The sequence below is a fragment of the Notamacropus eugenii genome, chromosome 7 (genome assembly GCF_028372415.1).
Source record: "Notamacropus eugenii isolate mMacEug1 chromosome 7, mMacEug1.pri_v2, whole genome shotgun sequence".
In the NCBI taxonomy this organism is placed as follows: Eukaryota; Metazoa; Chordata; class Mammalia; order Diprotodontia; family Macropodidae; genus Notamacropus; species Notamacropus eugenii.
Window position 1 is genome coordinate 82,690,093 of NC_092878.1, and position 11,108 is coordinate 82,701,200.

Consider the following 11,108-nt stretch of genomic DNA (forward strand, 5'->3'; position numbering starts at 1 on the left):
CTTTGTTAGTCAGGAAACATAAAGAGGTATGAAAAACTTTAAAAAAAAAAAAAGTTTAAAAAAATGGGGCAACTAGGTAGCACAATGGGTAGAGCACTGACCCTGGAGTCAAGAGGACCTGAGTTCAAATCCAGCCTCAGACACTAGCTGTGTGACCCCGGGCAATTCACTTACCCCCAGTTGCCAAAAAGAAAAAAGAATAAGATAAACTATGAATTTTCTACTTATTCCTGAATCTGCAGGTTGCTTATATGACAAAGCATGTTATTCATTTGTGTTTTTGGCTTTCTCTCTTTTCAGAAAGTGCCAGAAAAAAGCAAGAAGGTATTGTTAGCAGCTCCCGGGTTTGTTTTGCCCAGCATACCCCATCTCTTCCAGCAGAAAGCCCTCGGCCACTGAAACTACGAAGCATTCTTGACATGAGCCCATTCACTGTAACTGACCACACCCCCATGGAGATTGTGGTGGATATTTTCCGCAAGCTGGGTCTGAGGCAGTGCCTTGTAACACACAATGGGTAAGTCTGGTACCAAGAAAGTCAAGAGACCAGCTAGAACAGGAGTGACAAGTCTTTGGTCTCTGACCTTTTATGGAGGCCACTTTGAAAGGGACAAGGTCACTCAACTGACTTTCAGATGGGGTGTGCTGTGGCTTGTTTTTCCTAGAATTTCAGTAGTAAGCAGTCAAATTCCTGCTTACCTGGGAACATAAAGAGTCTAAAGTTACTCTAGTTATCTTCAACTAAGTCATAACAGTGACAGTTTCCAAAGGACACCCTTAGTATTTGCAAAGATACTATGTGATTCTCCATTCCTACAAGAAAATTTATTGGCAGTAATTGAACACAGATTAGAATACCTGTTGTTAAGACATGTGGGCCTAAAATCACCCATATAAAACATTGAAAAAAATCCATTTTTTTTTATCATTCCTCAGTTTTGACGTGGTTATCTCATTAGAATTGTTAGGGTTTTTATTTCAGCTGTCTTTGTTTAACCTGACTGATGAAGGTTGACTGGATGAAATTCATGGCTTAGCCACGCATTTCATTTTAAGCAATATTTTCCTTCTCTGTCTTCTCTCCTTCCCTACTATCTTGGGAAATCTTTTATAAAAACTACTAATAAACAACAGAAGTTCACTTTCTACTTATTTCCCTAAGGGTTGTATTTATCAAACTAGTCATTAAAACACCTAGGGAGTGATGAAATTTCACAGTACCTGTGTATATGGGAGCAAGCATTTAATGGCAAGCAGCATACTTTGCTATCCACAATCTCTTTGTCCCCACACATGGCCACTGCCCTATTATTCTCCTGAACCAGGATTTCTCCTTTGTCTTCATCTCCTGCCTCTCCTTTCATTGTGCATTATTGCATTTCTTGACTACTTCTCCCTCCTTAGCCTTTTCTGTCCTACAAATGTGTTACTGTCACCTGCCTCATCTCAACAGTATGGAAATTGTACCCTATTTTTATAGTTTAATGTCTATGGAGAGGATCTAGGGCCACTGGAAGATTACTGTGGGTCTGTGAGATATAAAACGTGGATTCACATTCTTAACAGTGCATGATTTCAGGAGCACCCAAATGATATTTGTTGACAGAGCATTGTAGCTGAGTAGACATGCTGAAAGTTCATAGAGTATCCAGAAAACAAGTAGCTAATGGGATATAGAGGAGAAATTAATGTCCAAACTAACTTCTGAACCCAAGAAAGGCATTTGTTAGGCAAGATTTGAAAATTGGACCCTCCTGTTTGTTGTAGTTTTTAGGGCTTTGCTTTAATATCATAGTTATTAGGACTTTGCTTTAACATAATCCATGTGATTTACAAGGGAAAAAAATATGTGCCACATTAAACAAAATTTTGGGGCATTAAAATATCTTCTTATGTAAAAATATTATTAAAAAATATCCCTCCTTGAATACCCTTTTGCAGTCTCTGTGGCTCCTTACCTCTCTTAACCCTAATCCTCTATTTGCTCTAGCAGTGAGGAGTTGTTTGATATATAAAACTCTTGGAAACACTAAGCAGTACTCTTGGGAACCATAGATATCATGACATGACATACCAAGTCATTGGAGTTGGAGAATAGTGTTTTCAAGATGACACATAGAAAATAAATTTGCAAATGGAAAAAGAAAATGATTAAGGGTTCCTAGGTTTATGATTAGGAAGAAATGTTATTATGAATTAAAAGGACAGTTGCCAAAGTGTTCTGCTCAGAACTCCATTTGGCAACTGAAAATTGGGTTTTTAGTTAAAGTGAAAAGGTCAAAGTCTAAAAAGAACAAAGACCCAAGGTGAGCAACGGAATGCAACTTGATTTTCTTTTGTATGTTACCTGGGTTAAATAGAGCAATGCAGAATTAAACTTAAAATTTTATCTCATCCCTGCCTGTTACGGTCATAGCCAGGATAAAACAACAAAAATGACACTTAGTAAAACTGAAAAGAAATTTTACCTGAAAGGCTATCAATCCGTTAAAACTTAGAATTTAGGATTTTTGAATATTACATATGGTGATTGGAAAAGAGGTATGCAACAAAACACTTTTATAATATTTTATAGCACATCTGACTACTGTTAACATTTTCTTAAAGAATAAACATACCAACTGGGGAAGATGCTTCGTAAAGCTTCTTTTGGGCCACAGATTGAGTGTAGAAGTTGGTATTTGAGGTTATATATTATGATTAATAATTTATTCCTATAGGCATTCGCTTGGCATGACAGCTCTTTTCACTTACATGTCATAAGTACTTAATGTATTGACCATGATTCAGGACTACTTCATTTAATTTTCATGTGTCACTTTGCTGATAATTTCTCTATAGGAGAAATGCAGTTAATGCTAAAATTATAGCATCCCTTCACAGTTACAGACCTTTATTCCTCTTTCTGTTACTGAAGTTGCCTCTGAATTGTTGCTGCCTGTGTATAAATTGGAAGTAAGACATTTTTCTTAACTTTTTTGAGGAAAAGAAACATTATGTTAATATTTGGATTTTATTTTGAGAGGCCCATGAAATGTATATAAATCTTAGGCTAATTGTTTAGCTTTCTTTGCATTCATCTTGGATGTTTATCTGTATTTCTTTGAGGGTTTTGTTTTTTTTTTACTAATTTAAAAACATTTGTAAACAAGGTAGAAATCTAATTTGAATGGCATTTTCATTTTTAAAAAAATTTTCTAACTTTCACTAAGATCATTCTACAATTCACAATTTCATTTTTACTTCACTAATCCATTACCATTACGATTGGAACCTTTATTTAAAATTTAATTTCCTGCACAGTTATTAGCATAACATGATCTGTTTCAGGATTGTCTTGGGGATCATCACAAAGAAGAACATATTAGAGCATCTCGAGCAACTAAAGCAGCACGTCGAACCCTTGGTGATTAGATATATCAGATCTCCTAATTAGATACCTTAGAAGTCAGGAAGCATGAAACTTGTGAACTGTTCAGTGCTCTCTTACCCTGATATCTGCTGAACAACAAAAATTGTACCATGAAATCAATTTATATTTGTTTCAGACAAATTGTAACTGTAAAATAAACTTGAAAATGTATGCAATTCTGTGCATAGAAATTAAGCCACAGCTACTTCTCTTATCAAAATTATTAGTTATGATGTATGCAGTGCAAGAAGTTGAAGGTATAAAGTGGTATTGGTGATTGCTATAAAAGGACATCTGGCAGGTCAGCTTGGTTTAGTTGGGTGCCCCAGGTTTAGAAGAAGCCTGGCTAGCAGTGGTTCTCCTCAGTCAATAATGTTTTTGTACTAAAAAACAGTCTATTGAATTGCTTTTTACTGATCTTAGCAATGTAAAGATTGCTGATCATGGCAAAAGAGAAGTCCCTGGAGTCTTTTGTCAGTTATCCAATCAGATCATACTTTGTGTGTATTTGTTATTGGTCTATTCTGCCATGCACCATAACCTTCAAAGTCATGTCTTTTTAAAAGGAATGAATTATTTTTCTTTTGGTGATTCAATGTATGTCCTGCCATTTCATTATTTAATTGTGCTTAGATCCATGTACATGTTTCCAGTATACCATGAACCACTCCTGAAGTTAAATGCACTTTTGTTTTTACTGGCTTCATGTCCTGGCTTTTGTGTTAAATAACTAAGAACAATTTTGTTATGTTACCCTAATTATTCCTTAGAAATTGTCTTTTCCCTGCATTAGTCATACTTGTATTTAGTGTCTACCCAATTTGCTGCTTTAGCGCACAACTTATTGTGTACTCCTATTGTATGCTAATATTTCACAAGTGTTTCATGCATCCTTTGAAAAAACAACAACAAAGTACTAACCAGAGTAATTTGGGCAGCTGTTCATTCATTCTGCTTCTACTTCTCCTGTGATACCTTTTAGGACTGCTTTATGCCTTGATTTTTCACTTAACTTTTAATACAAGCTAACCACAAAGATTTTCATAAAAGCACTGTAATTGAATTCTTTGACCAAAGTCAAGAAAGGCAAACATCAGTGAGCATGGGAGAACCGTGGGGATATCAGATATGTTTAGGGGAGGAAGTTCTGAAGCTTGGAAACCAAGTTCTACATATAGGGACTCTAATGCATTTTGATCTCAAATGTATGTGCTTTCATGAAGACAGCATCTTAATAATTGGACAACCGTTAATAATTTGGGGGTGGGTGGGTAGGTGGGAATTGATTGACTGGTTTAAAAGGGTGGGAAATAATTTGGCTATCAAATTATTGTTTTCTGGATAGATAGTGTTATGAAAAGAAATCTTTCTCCTAGACGGGATAGATACCATTTCCTATTCATGCTTCTGGTTTTTCTTTTGTTTGTTTTATTCCTCCTCTTGTTTTTTGTTGGCATACATTGATCAAAAATTTCATTTTATGGAAGCCAAATAAATGAGTACTCCAACAGGGCATGGATCTCTATGTGTGTTCCAGTGGGAAGGAGACCATGCTATTAGTGACCATCTCAGTTGGGTGAGCTTTCACTCTTTTTTTCTGACTAAATGATGGTTGCTTGTCATTTTGTTACTACTTTTTACAAATAAAGGCTGTGTTCAGAACACAGAAATCAGGCTGCTTGCTTTGCTCTCTACTCTTGTTAACTCTTGGATTTGCTACAGAGTTAGCATCATTTCTTTGCTTCCTTTTTATTTTAATAGCCATCTTCTTTTTGTCCCTTTCAGGCGCCTCCTTGGTATAATAACAAAAAAAGATATCCTCCGTCATATGGCCCAGATGGCAAACCAAGACCCCGCTTCAATAATGTTCAACTGAATTCTATAGCTGAGGAGAGAGAGGAAATGGAAGAGGAAGTTCATTTGTTGAATAGCACAACGCTTTAACCTGAGGGAATCTTTTTTTTTCCTTTTCTTCAAAACAAGGCTGCGTGTGAGAAGCTGGGCTTTGACAACATAGTTTACAGACCATACTGCTGGAATCAGTAGTTGGTTTGGGGGGGGGGAGAAGAGAAAGGAGAGAAAAGAAAGTGAGGTTTTTCATTGTCCAGTAGCGAGCAACAGCCTATCAACTCTTATTATTCTGCACTGGATGCATTCTGCTACGTCTGATCTGCCATGATAGTGCAGTATGAGCTTCAGCGGATATGATGGGGGTTCTCCAACACCCAGCCTGTAACTAGTATTGAAAAGACATGTTACTCATCCCTACTTCTGGAGGGATCACTTTGAATTGAGCCATCTTTGAGACTGCAATGTCTTACCCCCACACCTCTCCCCTTTTTTAACCATTGAAACTGTTGTGTTTAACTCATGAAATGTATAGTTGTTACGCATCACCTTTCTACATTCCAGAAGAAGTTTATTTCTCTCTCTCCTGAGCTGTAAAAAGCCTCTTTAAAAATTGGTGTGCCCTTTTGAAGCAGTCCTTTCTCATATTGAGATGTACTGTGATTTTACTGAGGTTTCATCACAAGAAGGGAGTGTTTCTTGTGCCATTAAACATGTAGTTTGTACATCCTTAAATGCTTGGACAGTACAGATGCTTTGACAAAAGCTGATCAAACAGATATAACCTTGAATGAAGCATGTATGGAATTTTGTATGCTGTGGTTTAAAATAATTTAGCAAAAGTAAATGACTTTCAAGGTTAAACTAGGATTTATTTTTATTTTTTTTGCCTCAGACTTCATGGATAATGTGGTCTTATGCAAACTTTTTTTTAATATCGGTAATACTATGATACCAGGGCTGTGCAGCAGAAGGAAAAAAAATACTGCTGCTCAGATACTAAAGAGAAGGAATTATTCTGTATAGCTGTATCTGGTATTAAGTGCATGTTAAAACACTGGACTTTTTTTTCTTGAAATTAGATCAGTCATTTTTTCTTTTCCTCAGAAACAATGGAAAATGTTCCATTGCTGACACTGAAGAAAAAATGTAATTCATACCTTGCACTAAATGTATATTTTTTTCTTAAAATTTTGCCATTCTTATTTATATTTTTATGGATTAAAATTTATTAAATACTGATCAGTTAATATCTCACTTAAATAATTTTACCTTTTTAATGTGATTTTTATAGACTAATTCAGACTCCTTTACAAATATGGAGGAATGAACAAAAGTTTACATTGGGAATGAGGGTTTAAGAAGAGGTTGTGGTTGTTTTATGATCGAGTAATATATGCATAATGGCTTTTTCTGTCCTAACTTTCACTGCCATCACTTGGAAATCTTTTCTGGTCTGTTCACATTCTGAAAAGTGACACTTGAACTGGAAAGCTGCAAATATTGCAGAACATTTTATATATACATATAAATAGTGCAAACCATTGTCCGACATTTTATTTTGTGGTCATCTAGATTTGTAGTAGCAAAAATTTCAGCTGAAATAGAATCTTTAGGAATGAGTAGAACTACTACTTGAAGCATTTGAAGGAGTTTAAAGTTATCCACATCATTTTGTTTGGTAGGGCAAAAAATATACTGGAAATGGCTTTTTGGGGGGGAGAATGGGAATCCCAAAAATATCTGCCTTAAATTGTGAAATAAAATGATTCAGTATAAGGAAAGACAGCACAAGCAAAGGTAACTCACCCTCATGGGACTGACTCAGCTATACTGTGCTGATGCGTTTTTCATCGTTTTTCAAGCTTGGAGAGTTTACAGACCTAGGAATTGGTTCATCAGTTCATTTTCTTTAATAGTAACCTACCTTCAAGACAGTGAAACCACAGCAGGTAAACATTTTGGAAGTTTAGCCTTTCAAATACATATTTGAAATATTGCTAGCTTTCTTACTTGATGCAAATGATTATTTTACCCTTCTTGCTTAAAACCACTGGCATGCCTGCTTTTGTTAAAAGATAACTCCTTTCAGGCTCTTTTGGACATCTTTAAATCAGCAAAGCTAGTTCTGAATTACAGTTTTGCACATTTCTAACTTTCCAAAAGTCTCAGTATACAATTATCACACTGGACCCTGGGGACTATTTAAAAGTCTAAAGGAAGCCACCAAATTAATTCCCAGCATGTGACTAATCATGAACCTAAACTTGAAATACATTCATTTTCCAAGTTATTTTCTGATTTCTACCTACATCTTCATTGCCACTCTTCTCATAATCTGACAATTCAGGATGAAGATTCTGTATATTAATTCTGTTCCTTTGCATGAAATAAAATAAGTTGGCCACCCCTACGTGTCTTCCTGCTGAAATACAGAAGAAATGTCATGTTTCTGTTGTGGTCATTTGTTACAGTTATGGTTTGTTGCCACCAGTGATTTCAGTTTTGAGACGTTAAAGGGTGGGGGTGGTGTCCTCCAGTTTAACTGAAGTGATGACCATGAAACACTTGTGCCATTCAAGTTCAGTGTCATCATCGCAATCACCAATTTATTCAACCGTCTCATTTGAGCAGGTACGTTTGTGATGAGAGGGGACAAGGGTAGCATCTTTTAGTTTTGCTTTTGACAGTTGTTTTAGACTAAGACTACTTAGTTTGTTCATCTGGTGTTGCCTAGATATATACTTAATATTGATCTTAATGTTTTTATTTATGTTAGTGTAGTAGAGCTGCATACCACAGTAAAGTGATGACTTGATCAGAAAAACCCATTAAAATCTATATATCAACTTTTTGTTTGGTTTTTAATTATATTCAGTAAAACAGTCTTCCCATTTCCTTACGCTTATTAGTAAGCCTAATTTACTGCTGCTTCACGTGGAGCCCAAATAAAAGCTTTTCTCAGGATACAAAATTGTTTTCTAATTTTCAGGTGAGAAGCGACAATGGGTATCAAACTTCAGTAAGAATAGTTGCCTGCTTATTGTTGACAGAGCCATCAGTTTTTAACAAAGCTGTAAGCAGAAAGATTTGGTCAAGGTTAAGCTTTTATTTCTACAACTATTTTAAAATTATGAACTTTGCCATGTTCATTAAGAAAACTGTAAAGTCAATAACTGATTTTTAAAAAAAGTTTAAGGATGAAGAAAGTTATAGAAGATAAGTGTGAAAAATAACTGCCACTCCCTCTTAGGCTTCATTTTGTTAAAGAATCAGGAAAATATTTAGCTATAAAGGCCACATTCCTTGGATTACAGGTGAGGTAAATACTTAAGCAAGGATTTTATCCCATTCCCGGTGGGTTTGGACACCTTCTTGGATAAATCTTAAAGATTTCTTAGGGTTTCAGCTTTTCTCTGGAGTTGTACTTGGATATGAAAAGTGTTTAAGGATACTGGTTAAGGATATTCAGAAGATGCACAGTCAACAACTGTATACAGCTGTGCCCTAGATGAAACAAGGAATTAATTGAAGAGTGGGATATGGTCAGGTCAGACCTTATGTTCTATCCTTACTGTGTCAGGTGTATGTGTGTGTGTGTGTGTGTGTGTAATTCAAAGTAGATAAGGATCACAGCACTTACGACTGCATTATGAACTGCCATAAAGGAATTCTTCAGGAAATTTTAAGATGGCTGGTATACAACAGTAGTACCTTTTAAGTTGAGTATTGTAGAATATGTCAGAAGAGGATTACCTTCTCTGTTGGACCATTTTTTTAAATAGCAGAAATGTAGGAAAAATAAACCAACCATAGAAATTGGACTTCAAAGATACAGGAGTTTCCTTCTCAAAAAGTCCGTGGTGTAAAATAAAGTTACCACTAATGTTCCAAAACAGATACATAGCTATATTTGGTATTAAAATTCTATAGCCTTCTGTCGAAGACTTTTCAGGAAAACAGTTTTACAATCGTTATTCTAACTGCAATTCTTGTAAGTAGTGTACAGTTTTTATCCTGGTACTATAATGAAAAGTACAAGATGTATACTATATATACTATAATGAAAAGGGCAAGGTAAGCATTTGTACAGTCTGTGTAAGAATAAAAAGCCTATTTCTTAAGTCTTTGCTTCCCTTTGTTGTAGCTTATAAACTGAATAAAGTCAGGGAAGGAATAAGATGTAAAATTGAGTAATTTTTCATGATTAAAAAAAGAATCTTTTTAGATGGTTATATAGGGGAGTTGAGTTATTGCTGATTTGTTAACAGGTAAACACATAAATTCAGAGGAATGTTATAGCAGCATGGGAACTGGATCAAACAATACTTAATGTATGGTTTAGCAATGATATCTCCAGTGAGAAATAAAGTATTTTTGAAAACCCTGTAGCGAGCTATATCCTCGAAAAAAAAAAAACAAAACAAAACAACTGAAGTGATTTCAGTAAGTCCAGCTAGATATTTTTTAAAAAGTACTACTCTTATTCAAATAAGCCAATTGTTCCTGTGAAATGTTCAGGTGGAATGCTTATGTTTAAAGTGAATGAGATGATTAGAAATCACCAGCTTTTAAGATACACGACTCCATCATAATAGAATTTCTGTCAAAAATGAGAAGTTATTGGCTTCCTAGGTTCTTGTTAAAATACAAGATTTGTACTTTATGAGAATCAAGTTTTTAGATCTGACCAGTCATTTCTAAAACGAATATTCATTGAAAACCTAATATGTGTAACATTTGGAAATACAAAGTATAAATACATGATCCTGGCTAGTCTACTTGTAGAAAGATAAATGTAGTAGAATGACTGAATAGAGTAGAGATCTACCACTGTATACTTAGGTTGACAGTGTCGCCTGACAACTTTTTACATGAGGGGAGCAGTGTGAGAGAGTGAAGACAGTGACTGGCAATTAAGAGACCTCAATTGTAATCCTAGCTCTGTGCACTTAGGTAAATCAAAACTTAGGTGGACATCAGTGTAGCTTCCTGTAAAAGATGGTTGGATTAAACCATCTCCAAAGTCCCTTTTAGCTCTCAGATTTATTCATTTTATCTGTCATTCATAGCTTTTACAGGCTGTTTTAGTTGGCCTTGTCTTAAGGATACAGTATACTGCTCCTGGGGCCTGGTCTCAGCATTTTACCTTCAAAATTATAATAGTTCAATGAGAATCTGGAAAAAAATAACAAAAATTCACAAAGCCATATACTAAAGACAATAGAATGTATATATAAAAAGCTGGCTGGGTGAATTTTATGGCCATAGTAAATTTACAAAACTGTAATGATTGTAATAGCCAGAAATCTTCCAAGCATTACTTATTTAGCATTTTCCTTATTTCACAGATGGAAATGTCTTGGGGAAGTTTCTGACTTGCCCATGGTAACAGCAAAAATGAGCTGGAAGCTTAAAAGCCAAATAACATTTGAGAAATTGAGAATTCTAGCTTGGAGAGGGGGGAAGAACAGGGAGGGGATGATAGCTAACTTCAAATATCTGAAGGGCTGCCTTGCAGAATGGGGATTAGTTTTGTTCCACTTCGGCCTAGAGGCCAGAAGAGGCAAATTTTTGTTCAATTAAGGAAAAAAGCTTCCTAATAATTAGAGCTATTCAGTACTGTCTCAGGAAGGCAGTGAGTGGGTTTCTCTCAAGCAGTCTGACCAGTTCTTTTTTTAGGGAGGGGGGGAAGACGAAATTTATAGGGGTTCTTGTTCAGAAATTTACATACTCTGAAGGATGTGTGGGTCCCTTGGCAAACAAGCATCTGAAAGCTCTACATTGGGTGATCTTCCATGCTATAAGAAATTCTTTTACTATTTACATATTTAAAAAAAAAACTGGC

At 35.5% G+C, this 11,108-nt stretch overlaps 1 protein-coding gene across 13 annotated transcripts in view; it reads left to right on the top strand.

Moving 5' to 3' along the window:
* The window catches only part of CLCN3 (chloride voltage-gated channel 3), a 157,642-nt gene extending 151,140 nt beyond the window's left edge, over positions 1-6,502 (top strand). For 11 of the 13 annotated variants that reach the window (XM_072623356.1, XM_072623360.1, XM_072623354.1 and 8 more), the window contains 3 exons: positions 301-517; positions 3,331-3,406; positions 5,198-5,421. In XM_072623356.1, the coding sequence (XP_072479457.1) occupies positions 301-517; positions 3,331-3,406; positions 5,198-5,356 (452 nt within the window). In that variant the 3' untranslated portion in view covers positions 5,357-5,421. Of the gene's footprint in view, positions 1-300; positions 518-3,330; positions 3,407-5,197 lie in introns of all 13 variants that reach the window. The other 2 variants (XM_072623364.1, XM_072623366.1) reach the window with 1 other exon arrangement.
* Positions 6,503-11,108: the final 4,606 nt, after the last annotated feature.